At 38.3% G+C, this 14,873-nt stretch overlaps 1 protein-coding gene across 1 annotated transcript in view; it reads right to left on the reverse strand.

Annotated features, from left to right (window-relative positions):
* The window catches only part of TBX20 (T-box 20), a 38,203-nt gene extending 23,864 nt beyond the window's left edge, over nt 1-14,339 (reverse strand). Inside the window, exons 1-5 of the mRNA XM_004676850.1 lie at nt 14,213-14,339; nt 10,657-10,912; nt 9,436-9,600; nt 5,881-5,989; nt 1,740-1,898 (exon numbers count right to left, since the gene is read on the reverse strand). Coding sequence (XP_004676907.1) covers nt 1,740-1,898; nt 5,881-5,989; nt 9,436-9,600; nt 10,657-10,912; nt 14,213-14,339 — 816 coding nt within the window. The remainder of the gene's footprint in view (nt 1-1,739; nt 1,899-5,880; nt 5,990-9,435; nt 9,601-10,656; nt 10,913-14,212) is intronic.
* Between the last annotated feature and the right edge of the window lie 534 nt (nt 14,340-14,873).

Below are 14,873 nucleotides of genomic sequence, written 5' to 3' on the forward strand. Positions count from 1 at the left end.
CAAATACTGTATTCTTACTGTCAGCAAATACTTGCAAAGGTGTATATAGGCAAAGTATGAGGTATGAAACTTAGAAGTGACTCAGGCAGGAGAAAAATATATATTTGCTATATATGTGTTATATAGATTACATATATTATATGTGTGTGTAGATATATATAATATACCTATATACAGAGAAGGAAAAAGACATGAAGATCAGTAAAGCAGATATGACAAAATACTATTTATTCAATCTGGGTAAAAAGTTCATGGATTCTTTTTTACCATTTCTTTAACTTTTAATTTGTTTGAAATTTATCTAAATAAAAAGTTGGTAGAAAAGAAAGAATTAAATGAAATGTCATTAAAGCATCTTATTAGGTGCACATAAAGCATTGGCACCCTCTAGAAAGAATGTCTCAGAGTCCATCAGAATCAAAAGATAAGAGAAATTGAAGTTCTGCTTCCTAGGAACATCAGGCTTCTATAGCTCAGAGGGAAAGGATAATTCTTAACTTCTAACCACCTAGTTCAAATATGTGAGCAGAGCAGTAAGATCACTTTGGGTGATTTCTTTGACTCGATGCCTCAATTTTCCCAGCTGTAGAATGTAGAGTAAAAAAGCTGTTATTCCTATCTCATGGCATCACTGCAGGGATTAAGTAAATTCATGCAGTTAAAATGATGCCTTACTCAATACCTATCCAAATATTAGTTCTTGTTGTAATATGAGCTTCCAGCGCCATCCTTTTGCTTGTCTTGAAGTATCTAGACCAAAGAATCTCCATATGTCTCTTCCAGTAATCACCCAACTCTAAACTCTGATGCTTCTATCAGGCAGCACCCTGCAGTTATTCCCTCAGCATTCTTACTATAAACTAAGAGGAAAGGAAAGCCACAGACCTAGTTATCTGCAACTACCCCAATAAAATCAAAATATGAAGATCTGGAAAGGCTACACACAGCCAAATTTGTCAAATAAGATGACAATGTGAGTTCCATTTATTGAAAGGAATGCTATTTCTGGTTCTTCCTGATTATGGGAAAATTACTTATCCTCTTATGGCTTCAGATGCCTCATCATAAAGTGTGATTATCACACTAAGCCCTTCAGAGTTATACTGAACATGAAAGAAGAAAATATACAGGGAATATCTAAGAGCTCCTGGCCCTTCCTGCATAAGACTTTAATAAATATTTACTGAGTTGAATTAACTTTTATGGACGAATGAATGCATAAATTTTAACTTGTATAACAAAAGGAAATATGTAACTCAATATTGTAGATTGTCCTGATGCTAATTAAATATCATAATTCATTATCTAAAGAAACATTTAAAAATAATTCTACTAAAATTATCTATTCTAGATTACAGCTGAATGAGCCTCAATAAAGTACCAATATTAATGAACTACTAAATTTTATAACCCTATGAGTGTAGATAAGTTATATACTTCATGTGGCTCTACCAGGAGGAAAATGCAGTAGGTTATTTTCTAGAGAAATAGATTTAAAAAGGCAGATTGGGTCATGTTAGGGTGGGGCTATGGAAAAGAATATTAAAGATTCTAGAAAAGATGATAACATTGAGCCAAGTTACTCAACACACTTAAGACAGTCTGGGGCGGATTTGCAATAGCTCTCTCCAAAGTGATCTTCTACTTTGAATGCTGGGATAGTTCTCCTCTCTAAGAAAATGGGATGAACCCCCTAAATTCTCATCTTACTCAGGAAAAAAATTGTGCATGGTACTCACCAGTTGATTCTGATAAGCAGTCACTGCCGTAAAGACCGTCTCTGGAAAAATGAAAGTTCTGAATTCTTCAGACTTCAGATTGAGCAATGATGCTGTGTGGTCTTTCTTCTTGATGATGTGTACCCGAGGCTGATACTTATGCATTGAATTCAAAATTATCTACATCAAAGAAATGGGAAGGACTGAATTTGAAATCCATTGTTAATCAGGCCAAATGATAACAAGGAAAAGAAAAAACCTGTACCTTCAAATTCAGCTTTAACACTAGGATCTTCCCAGATCCTCCCTGGTGGTGCAACAGGTTAAAGCACAGCACTGCAAGCCAGCTGCAGTCACTTCAGAGTGGATTGGATCTCAGGCCCCAGAGGCGGCCCACATATTGAAGCAGACCTCTCCTGACCTGCCCACTGCTCCCCTCAGCAGTGTGCTTCATAAGTCTGCCTGTTCTGCTCCCGGCTCTGTCTCTGATGAATCCTCTCACCTCCCCTGCATCTCTGGTCTGTACCCCAGTTCTGTACGCATAAATAAATCTTAAAAAAAAAAAAAACCACAAGGATCTTCCCTTTCCACTCTAAAGGCAAATAATTTACATAGAGTACTGCAGAGTCACTGCTGTGAATGACATTTTACTAAACAACAGCAAATATTATAGGTCATTTCAAGTGTCCTATCTAAAATAATGGAGGAAAAAAACCACTGGATGTTGTTTATTTATTTATGTGAAATCCCAATCTTAATAAAATGTTTTTGATAGTCTGGTTAGACCAAAACATGTAAACATGTGTGTCTCAATTTTTTAAAGCAAGAAATTATATATTCTAGGAAGACAGACTGTTATTTATAGTGGAAAAATAATCAAAGAACTCAGCAAGGCAAGTTGGTATTAGATATTGGCTAGAGGACTGAACTTACTGCTCTCTAGCTCTCTAATCTCCAGTCAAGTGACTTACCTTTCTAACCTCCAGTTTTCTCAAATACAAAAGTTTTAATTTCATAGAAGAGTGTGATGAGGATTAAACACTACATAGCAAATACTACAAATACTACATAAATACTACATAGAATTACTCAATAAATATAAACTTTATTGTTGTTGTTATTATTCTGATGGCTTCATTGATTCCTGACTTCCAATTTATGAACTAAACATAAAATGAAGTGATGCTCATCTTCCATATTCCTTAGCTAATAAAAGTGGCCAGTATTTAGAAATCATAAAATACCCTGGTTAAAGAGGCAGCATTTTTTCACGCATATTTTAAGTAAATGGGGGGGGGGATGGGGGAAGGGCGTGTCAGGACAGAAGGAAGGGAGGGAAAAGAAGGTGGAGAGGTGGTGGGGAGAGTAAGCAAAGAACATATGCAGATGCAAGTGTGAAGTTATACTTCCAAAATTACAGTTTAGTAAACTAGTGGCGAATTAATAAAAGTTGAAAATATGTATAATAATTTGCTGTTATTAAATGAAAATTAGCAGTTACTTTCAGATATTAAAGGTTTTCTATATTCTCCCTCCTGTCAGCTACATAACTACCTAAATCTTCAAAATCAGCTATGCCTCTCCTGGTGTAACAGAGATCACAATGTACAGCCTTCACTCCAGGGGGTCTGGTTGAGAGCCTGGCTCTCAGAGGGGGCGCTTGATAAGTCACATGGTGGATAATTGTTCTTGTTGACTTCAGCAGCGTTAGATCCTAGTGATGGAGAATCAATTTCCTGTGTGTTGCAGTGTAAGCCAACTTAAAGTTACAGGGCATTAACTCATAATGGAAACTTGAAGAAACCCTCTTTTTAAGATCCCAAACTTGAGCAGGAGTAACTGAAACAAATGAGTGGTTCAAATGAATTGAAATACATTAAAAAAAAAAAAGTCAACCTCTTTGTGTAATACATTTATTCTAAGGAGCTCAAGGTAACTGCTTGATCACAAAAATGGAGTGTACTCAAAGTGATGAAAGTGAATACTTGCCTTTAATACTGACATAAGTAAACAACCTGAACATTCATTATGTCCTACTAAGATAACAAAAAGAAATTTCAAAGCATTTATGTGCGGGCACTCACACACATACACACAAATAGAAAAAGTCCTAAACTCTAAATAAGCTCCCTTCTCCCTAGTTCCATTCCTGAAAGTCTGTTCCTTTGGGAACAGGTGTCCTTAAGGAATAAGTGTCAGTGTTCAGAGCCCAGGACTCTGTGACTCTGTTCAAACCCACACGGGGCTAAGGAACACTAAATAAAAACATGAACTGTTTCGTCAAAGACACAGATTCCAATAAAATAAACGAATAACTAAAATATTTTAAAAATTAAAGAAAAAAGCAAAGACCTGAATTCCTAGAAATACTAATTCCTGTTATAAAACTAAATGTGCATCTAATAGAGGGACTAATAAAGACAGACTCAAAGAAGTTGGCAAAGAACACAGAATCTAGAAATCTTTCCTTATTATTTTCAGAACACACTATTTCTGCTGACAAAGTTATATTAAATAATTAAAGTTTTAAGTTACAAATGGGTATCAGTAACCAATGAAGACTAAATCATTTGTCAATGTCTAAATCTGGCATAATCAGAACCAAGAGCTCCTGAATTTCACTTTAGTGTTATTCCTACCCATGAACCTGATGCTAGAAGAAAAACATCAATTCTAATAGCTTTTCTAAAAATGAATTCTCAAGGCTTCCTGGAGAGACTCAAACAACTCTTTTGAATGTTTTGCATATAGAAAAAACCAAAACCGTAAGAAATTTTATTTCTTTCTGCAAAGATTTCAGCAGAGTTCAAGAATTTTTTAGGATTGATCATTTACCTATAGAAAATGTCAGATACATCATAAATTTTAACCTGAGAGGGGGAAAAAATCTGTCAAAGGAAACTTAAAAAATAAAAAGGACAAGTATGCCAACAAATCCTTAGAGACAAAAAGTCAGCTATCATTTTTAACATACAACATAGCAAGAAAGCTGTGGGCCATTTCCACCACCCCATGCAGAATCATGAGTCACTAGCTCCTGTGACTTAACTGTGATAAGAAAGATCACCTGTGAGTAAATGGATGCTGGCAATTTCTGAAGTTACTGATTTGGCCCCAGGTTAAACCCAGCCATTGGAAATCATGTCTAAAATTCTCCAATTCATTACCTACTTATAAGCATATTTTTTAGCAAAAATTTTGAAATTATTCTTCTCAACTAAATAGATACAACAAAAACTAAAGTTTTCAGGCAATGACAGCCTTAATAAAGGTGATAAGCGAGAATAATTACATCAGAATGTCTAAGTCAAGGAAAACAACTATGAAAATACAAATTAGCTTTCAGGCAATCAAGGGAAAAAAGAAACACTACTGTTCTCAACCAGAATAAGCATGTAAGTTGGTCTAGAATGTTCTGAGCATAAAATCTCAAGCATCATTACATGTAATTTCATAACATTACTGAGAGTTCCTTGAAAAGGAATCTTATCAAATGTGTAAAGGCCTTGCTCAATGCTATTGGTTTATTAACAACCGACAAGAGCTAGGAATTTCAATTTCTCTTTTCTCCATATTCTGATTAACAATCTGCTTTGTTTGTGATTGCAAAACTTCTATATCTTTAATATTCTTAAGATTCTCCTTACAAAAATGATATAGAATGAGTAACTATATCTGAGTAATGATATAGAGTGAGTAACCAAATTTATTTGCCTATAGTAACCTGTTGTTCTATTATATCTGACATGAAAGTATTCTATAGAACACACTTTGAGAGGTCTTATCTGCTTTCCCTTTATGTTATCTGATACACCACTGACAGAAATGAGATGTTTAACCCCCCAACATGCTGTCATAGCTTCCAAAATGCATGTTCCCTTTGTTCAGTTGGTGCAGATGATAAAGTGGCTGCAGAAGTCTTAGGAAAGTCAAAATGTAGACAGTTCTGGATCTTCCTGGGTAGAAATGGAACATGGTACCCTGTAAGTGATCCCTTGAGAACAACAGTAAACATCCCATGAAGAACATGATGCTGTTCTCACAGAAAGCTTTCATCTGATGACTCCCAGATAGAGTGTAAGAGGGGATCTGACAGAGAGGAAGAGATTCAGAAAGCAGAAGTTGTGTGTGATGACTCTGTGGAGAGTCCAAGCATACTTACATGGCCATGTTGATCCAGTTCATTATTGGTGAGTTTCACCTTTTCAAAAGATACCATTTGTTTGAGTAGCTGCTCACCGGTAAAAGGGGAATCTGGGTGTACATACAGCCTGAGGAAAATTATCAGAAAACCTTATTGAGATATACTTAAAAAAAAAACCTATTCTCTGTAGTTTACAAAATATTTTGATTCAAAAGGTTCACAAAACCTCATCTGAATGGTGAATTTTATTCACCACCATATGTATCAAATTTAACAGTGCAGCAGTACTAAAATAACTCTAAAAACATCTGAATATGTTTTGCATATTAATATACCAATGACCAAAAAGGGGTAATATTTAATAAAATTTCTATTATCTGCTAAGTCATTTTTTAAAGGTAAGTTTTCTTCCATGTGCTCTGTTTCTGACAAATATAAAATCTTATTGTTACAAGTGGGTATTTGGTATTTTTGAAACAAAGACAAACTAACTATATAACAAGTCCCTAGTACAAGCACTGCTAACAAGCAAAGATGAGAGAAAGAAATTAAAAGAGAAAGCAAACCTAATTAATACAATTATTTAAACTTGAAGGTGATTCCCTTCAAAGTTTCTTTTATTGATAAGACAGATCAATTTTAATAGAGTGACCTGAGTAACTTTTATAGTCACAGATCAATCCCTGTCTTCCTCAGATCCACTACACACTACAACTATTTCATCAAATAGTTAAGTACATGCTAAATGACAGTAGAAACAAACTGAATAAGCTTCAAGCTATTCAGTGTATTTATGTATAAATAACCTAAGCTCCACCCACCCACCCCCCAAAAAAAATTGGATGGCAAAAAAAATATCTATTTGTCATGTATTTACTCACTGATTATCTGTCATAGGCAAGGCAATCTTCTACTCAATGAAAATTACATGCTGGCCACTTGCTCTACCTGAACCATTATGCTAAGTGTATGTCTTTGTGTATCCTAATCCTGGTGTCCACTCAACTTAAGCCATTCCAAAACTGGGGGAGATTATGTACAGAGCTAATTAGGTGGGCAGCAAAAGTCTCCATTTAAATAAAAGGACAAATTCTTTCATTCATGTAACAGGTTATTTCCATCAAAATTTTGGACAGGATCTTTTTTATTATAACTAAACAAGTAACAAAACCTTTCCTTGCAACATTTATATAAAAAAGAAGTCTGTGCAATGGTTTGAGCACAGAGAACTAAAAATAGAAGAACAGGGTCCATGTGTGGAAACATAGAAGCTGTTTAATGTTTTTCTTAGCGCTGCTCAAAATTGCCTCTCAATTGTTGAAGTATTCTTTCATGACATGGTCATAACAGCTTTTCAAGTGTTATCCTCTAAGGGTGTATTTTATAAGTGCAATTGTTTTATTGATCAGCACCATATTTCACAACCCCTCCCCTCAATAGGTTCAAAATACTTAAAGACCTAGAAATTGATGAAATGTTTCCTCTTTAATGATTACTTCACCTTTTGTAATCACATTAACAAAAAGATAAATTTAATTAAAGATCAATAACTTTAAAGAAAAGGTCCTACATTAAGATATAACATTATTCTAGATCATATAAATGTCCTGCCCACTATTATGTTCACACAATAATGCCAAGAACTACTTCTCATTAGTAAAAGCTGACTGATGAATTTCAGACTGAAATAAATGTTTGGAAGACCTAGAACCACAGAGAATTTCTACCACCATTACAAAAATGGTCACCTCCCAAGTTCCCCAGCCTTCCATAACAAAGTTGGAAAACAGAAACAAGATAATAGTAACTACAAAAAAATCAAACACTTGTTTAAATTACTGAGTATATTTCTATCTTATAATGTATTAAACTGGTTTATCAATATACATATACATACATATATATACATATATATATATGTACATATATATATGTATATAAACTGAACCAGGATGAATGAAAGAATACACAGGAAGCCCCTCCTCTTTGAAGTCCCCTCGGACTTAAAATTCCAGCAATAACTTAAACATGCTTGAGTTAAGATAGCGTATTGGAACATGCTTTCCATCTCCAACCAGAACAGATTAGTAACATAAACAAGGCATGTCATATTTCCAAAATCCTGCCGGCCTGCACCAGTTCCCCCTAACTTCAGATATGGAGAAAATGTATGTTAAATAACAGTGATTAACTTCTTAGAGGAAACACTTTGAAAAAAGAAATGAGGATTTGCCTATAAAATGGTTAGGAGCATGCTGAAACATTTTTCTCTTACTCTTTTTAGAACAAAATTGAAAAATTTGGAAGGAAGATTTGGAGATTGAAAAAATTTGGAGATTAAAAGTAAATTAGTTATTTAGCAATAAATAACAGAAAACACTAATTCTATTTATTTTAATATCTACTGTAAACTAGTGGCTCTTGCTCAATTAAACAAACAATAGTTTTTCACAAATTCCTTCATTCTGTTATTTAACATGCCAATTTGCATACTGGCAGTTATCCCACCTAGTCTATTACTGACTGGCAGGGAGATCCTGCTTTTCATCTCTTTTCTACTGCATTTATAGCATACTATCAGCACAATACTTTGGTCAACTACTAGGTAAATTTAATTTTACATCTGAACTTGTATGCATAAATATCTGTGTTCTCACTGTGCCTTGCTAAGACTTCAAACTCAACATTTCAAATTTCCTAAATCTGTATATTAAAAATAATTCTTAACTCCGTTAAGAACTCAATCAGATACAAAATAGTCACAAACCAATTAAAGGCTGTGAGGTTTTTGTTTTAGAGCCTTAACTGTAAAGTGAGATATTGTTCTTTGTTTTGTGCTCAAGTAAGCAATTAATTATTTTAAACTTCAACTATTATTATTCACATATGCAAATACAGCTCTTTCTCCACATAATGTCCAGGGCAGACAAATAAAAGTTCCCAAGTGATTTTTTTAAACTGTGGACATCTAGGGAGGAAAAAATTATTAGCAATAAATAATAGAAAGTAAATTTATATCATTTTAATATATTAAAAAGATATTAAATTTACAATTGTATGGAGAGAAAAAAAAGAGTTTGCTTTTCTTACTTAAAAGCTCTAAGTCCTTTACTGGTCAAAAACAACCACTTTTTACCCAGATAATGTTAATTATGTGCATATAAAACTGTGTTATTTAAACTAAGATTTACTGTAGACAACTATTGTACTAAAATGCACTCCTTTAGAAAAGATTTCAAGCAATTTAAATTTCCAATTAGAAATAATGACTACTATATGAAATGGACCCAGATTTCTAACATATATCCAAACTGAAATTAAGAAAAACTTTGGAATGAATTACAATGAAAAATCAAATTAAAGACAGTGTTTTGTCTATGCACAAATTCTGTCCTTTTCAGAGACTGACCTGTATTTCACAGAGTTAAACCCGAGTGTGTCTGAGCTTGGAATGTTCTCTTGCCAGAACTCAGGCTTTAAAAACAGACCTGTTTAAAATTCAAACAACCAGGACCAGAGACATTTTGCCAGCAGGATTCCTATTACTCAGGCAGAAAATCCAGAGGCACGAACCTGGCTGGTAGCGGTGGGTCAGCCTTGCCAGCCACCAGCCAGGAGGACCGGTGGTAGGCATAGCGGTACCTCTTGTTGTCCACAGGGACGATGTCCATCAACACTATGTACTTGGCCTCAGGATCCACGCCCGAAAAGGACACCCGGATGGTAGGAAACATCCTCCTGACACAGGGAGACAGAGATAATTGGCTGGAGCGCATACCCCCTAAGGAGCTGGCTTGAATTAGGGAGAGAGGAAAAGGGCCTCAGTCCCCTCCCTACCTAGCCCTTAAAAGGTTGCTTTTGTTTCCTGGAAAGACTTAGAGATGTGAACAAGAGACCTGACTTTCTCCCACACCTAGGTAATCTTCCTTGAGTCCTCATTACTAGGTGAAAAGTTTTGTTTCTTACAAAGGTCTGTCATTAAGGAAAATCTTAAGTAACTTTACCAAGTGCATGAAACTGCTAGACGAACTGCAGGAGCAGTTCATAACCTCCTTAGTGACAGCAAGAAAACACCAGCTCCTGTCAAAGAAAGTCAAAGCAGGGTTCTCTGCTTGGGTTTCAAGAGACCAGGGGTCTCTTGAAAGCAGGGTTCTCTGCTTGGGTTTCAAGACCCCAGAGCTCTGAGAGATGGAGCAACCAGATTCTACAGGCCAGGGCTGTGTACCTGAGTCCTGGACCCAAAGGAGCCTCTCAGCTTCCTTCCCGCCCTGATCCCGCTTGGCTATCTGAGGGGCAAAGGGCCTTCTGTACCTGCACTCCATCCCACCTGGAGAGTTGTTTCAAATGTCATTCTTCTGCCTAAGTTTTGCTTTTAGTTTTGGTGAAATTAAGTCATTTCTGCACATTGACAATGATAAAAGGAAAGCTACCTGCCTCCCTCCAAGCAACCAGCATCTTGCCCTGTACCCTAAACTCCTCTCCAGATCTCTTCCCTGTGCCTCTGGGTCTTCCTGGGCTGCAGAGCCAAGGTCCCTGTCCCCTCTGTCCTTTCCATAAGACTGGGATGAGGCTTTCCCATCTTCACATCCCAAGAGAGCAAACGCCTAACAGTTTGTCTTAGCAGCTTTTTCCAACAGGAGGTGCCTGGAAGGGAGCCCTTCTTGAGCAAACCTACTCAGTGATTGTGACCAGCCCAGCGACCAGCAAGGTTTTAGCAGTTTCTGTAGTGGCCCTAAGCCAGGAAGGCGTCATCATCCCCTTCTCCCAATCCCTCACCCACCAAGGGCCAGCTACCTGCCCGACTTGGTGATGATCATCTCTGTGCCCAGCTCATGGAATTTGTCCCAGAGCTCCTTGGTCTCCAGGCTGCATGCGATTTTGGCCATTTCCTCACTAGGAATAACTGGGGTGGTGGGGATCAGTGGCTCAGTGCACAGAGAAGAAGAAGATGGGCTGCTGCCGCCACCATTGCCGCCAAACTCCCCGTGTCCATCCAGGCTAGTCAGCTCACCCAGGGGCTGGGAGCAGGATGATTTTTCGACAAATTGTTCTGCAAGAAATAGAGAATGACAGTTGATACCACCCAGCAAGGAAAGACCCAGGAAGGAAAACAGTATAACTAAAATGTTATCTGGATTAAACTTTAGAAGAATTAAACTAAGAAACTCCAGGAAGGCAGAAATAGCCCCTAACTGTGTAAATCAAGCAGGATTCCCAAGGAGTAACATGCCTGCGTGCATTCTTGTTGAATCATAAAGTTCTAGAACCAAATTTCTAATCACTATTACTGAAACCACTTTGACAAACAGAAAGGTAAGACATGGAAAAAAGGAAAGGTGGTAATCATTAGGGGACAAAAAGCAAGTATACCTATTTGTTACTCCACATCAGCTCTGAATTTCAAAATTTGTGGGATCTAACCCCCTCTCTTAGACAAGGGGTGGGGGGGAGCTTGTCTCCATGGAAATTAAAGGCATGAGCAGAAAAAATATTAGCACCTTTCTCATTCTGAGAGAACTTTCCCTTCCCTTCTGAAGCCCTCTCTTCCCCAAAGAGAAAGTAAGGGAGTGGGAGAGATGCAATTCAAAACAAAATTAAGTCACTTCATTTCTCCACCTGGTTCCCAGATTCCAGGGCTTTAGTTAGATCATGGTGTTCTTTACAATACCCTCTAGCCTAAGATCTTAAAAAAGACTCTTTCACACCGCTTGTTAAATCAGAGGAGTGATCTGTCCTGGCTGTTTTTGGAGTAATCCTAAAACAGTTGTTTGCAGCACAAATTCTCACACTCTCTTGCGCATGCACACAGGCTCCCTCTTTCTTTCTCAAAAAGGTCTTAGAAGGGAGGAAAATAACCCAAAGCCAGGCTAGCAAGGAGGACTAATGCTTTGCTATCTACCGCTAGGCTGGAATACTGCTGCCTATGAACTGCCCATTCTCCTCCACAGCTGATAAGGTCCCAGGACTACACCAGTCACGTTGATGGAATACAGGGGGAGTTTTGTGATTGTTCCAATTATCTTGCATCCCTTAAAAAAGAAACTACTTGAATCTGCAATGTGAAATTGATTTCCAAACAACTCTGTTCTAAGTACCCGTAAGGTAATGAAACAAGTTTTACAGGTATGTGGGCATCGTGGCATGTTTATATCATATAAAATGTCTTTTTTTATTTTCCATATTTTTTTGTTGTTGGGAAGGCACTCTGGAAATAGAGAATTTCTATCTTTACTTCCCTTACAGTAATAATCCAATTCATGGAAATATTTTAAATTAAAAATAAATTAATTCTTATCCTTGTATTTTCAAATTCGAAAAAAGAGAATCCATGTTACGACAAAAGCTTATTTTCAGAAAAATATTTACATAACATCTTTATAGAAAATTAACAAATTGTCAAAGGAATTGTCTTATAATATTAAAAAGCAAATTCCCTAAGCCTGGTACTAATATGTCAGGGTTTGGCAGTGAACAAAGAAATGTTCCAGAAATGCTCTAACACAGGGACATATGTCAGTAATATCTCAATAAAAAAATTCGTTTTAAAGAAATGCTCAAGTGATGAGAGGCAGTTCTTCTAAATGGACTCATTTAAAGTATTGACACGGGCACTCATGAGATTCTTTTTTGCTCTATTATCTCACTATAGTTTCAAGGTATCTATCACATCCTCTCTTAACAAACTTCAGGTATTTCTCCTGACCAGTTCTTTGATCGCTAACTGAACTCTGACACACTGGCCAGTGAAAGGGACAAGAATACCTCTGATTCTTTTAGAGCCCATCTCTAAGGTCCAGGGAAGAAACTCAATTTACCCATTGTGAATGTTTTGGGGTAAGGAGTTGGGAGTGGCTTTAGCCTTCAGAATTTGGGTCGAAGATAGGTTTCCCCAGTAAAGTAAAGAGCGAATAATAAATCAATGCTTAAATAACAGTGGAGCTGGAGCACAAGCTGGCCAAGTAGGCATCGATTGTCTACTTCTCCAGGAATTTTAACCTAAAATTGGCTTTTCCTGGTAGCTACCAAAGTGAGATGGGAGCATTTATAAATGAATTTCAAAGCCCCCTAAATAGGAGAGGATACTGCTGGGAAGTGCCACAAGCATAACTCTGAAATTCAACGATAATTTATTTCCATATAGAGAGTTTGTTTTTAATTGGCTGTGTCCATTTCTTTAGCAAATTTAGATTTTAATGGGGGTAATGAAAAGAGTGGGGAAAGGAAATGAAAATCTCAGATGAGATTTTTAGACATCATTATGCTTTCTAGAAAGAGTCTGGTTTCCTTTTCCCTAGTTTCAAAATGTTGGCAAATTTTAGTTCTCTCTTGTTTCTCTGCCCAGTCTCCTCATTTTTCATCTCTCATGCTTTATCTTTCATATTATCGTTGTTATTTTTGAATGTGAGATGCTATAGTTCTGGGAAAGAGAAGGGAGCCCAAAAATTAATGAGTAAAAAGCATTTTGTTTATTACTTGATCTTCTCACTGTTTGGGGAAGGGGGCTATCAAATTATTACAATGTATAAATATTTTCTGGGTACCCAAGAGGTAATGATGGGAACACTTCTTTCTACCTCACTTGTAAAGAGATTTTAAAACACTTATCTCCAGCAGTTTCTTTCCCACACAATTCACTTGGGCTGAACATAATCTCTGTTCTCCCTTTACTATGAGTCTAATGTCTTCTATAAATGGTAAAGGTTGTTAAATAAACAGTATAGCTAAAAGTTGAGGAATTTGGGAAATGGTTACTGGTTAATGTTTTTGCCAACCTCCACTGAAAATGACGACAGTTATAAAATGATGTCTAACTGATACGTCTAAGAGCTTCTGTGAAGAAGATGGAAGAACTGGCTTATTATTAAAGCACTCGACATGATTTTAAAGTGTTAACTCTTAGTTTAAGGGGAAAGCAAAATTCAACGAGTTTCTATTAAGTCTCAGTTCTCCTTGGCTTCAAATGTGCAAACCGGTCACAGGCATCATAAATTTTAAGCTGTTGAGCTTAAAAAGGGGTTTTATTGTTGTCTAGCCCTGAATGTTTTCATCCCAACACACCCCACATATCCAACTTGACATCAGAGTCTAGATAAATTGGTAGGAAGCGAGAATGGAGCGCACACGAGATGGGATCCTGATTGTATTTAATATGCTGTGAAGCCCGCAAAGAAAACTTGATTCCAAATGGAAAAAAAGAATAAAGAAAAGCCGAACCCTAAGGCATAGGGGTGAGAAGCTGCCAGAACCCAGGAAAGGCAGCCACCCTCCAGAGCCTCCCGCAGCTTAAAGACGGGGAGCCAGCACCCCTTACCCTGATCTCAGGGGGCAGCGGGGAGGGAGACCGACTTACCCAGAGGTTTGATGGTGTTCTCCGCGGCCTCCTTCTCCTTGGAGCCGCCGCTCGACATTAGCGCGGCGATAGAGAAGGCGTTGGCCCGGGAAGACAGCTGAGGTTTGGGTGACGCCGTGAACTCCATGGCCCCTTGTGCGCGATCCTGGCCGGGAACCCGGTCTGCCGAACGGCCGTCCAGCTTCTCCAGGGGAGACAAAGACCGAAACACAGTGCAAAGTTTCTGAATGTTGTCACAGCGGAGTCGAGGTCTGCGGAGCAGTCAGCCGCAGCCTCCCAAAACTTCCACACTGGTCTCTAGCTTCTCCCGCCGCCGGAACGCGCTGGCGCTGCAGGGGTTTCGCACTAGTGGGAGAGGACAGACAAGGACGAACGGCGGGCTCAACCCGGTGCGCAAACACCAGTGCGCCCCGCACGACCACAAGCTGCACCGCCGGAAGCTGGGGACGGGCATCAGCTGGGCACAGCCCCAGGGTCCCGCAGACCCCCTTCCGCGTCCTTCGTCCCTCCCCGCCCCAGGGTCAGCCGCGGCAGCCCAAGCCGCTGGGTGGTGGCTACCGGCCGCTAGCCGCTGCGAGGGAGGGGCGCCAGGGAGCCCCAACCCAGGCGTGCGGACGGCTGCGCGGCGGCGAGAACACTGCTCTGGGGCGGCCGCAGCCCC

Source organism: Condylura cristata, unplaced genomic scaffold (assembly GCF_000260355.1).
Source record: "Condylura cristata isolate star-nosed mole 26May11 unplaced genomic scaffold, ConCri1.0 scaffold00005, whole genome shotgun sequence".
NCBI classification, from domain to species: domain Eukaryota; kingdom Metazoa; phylum Chordata; class Mammalia; order Eulipotyphla; family Talpidae; genus Condylura; species Condylura cristata.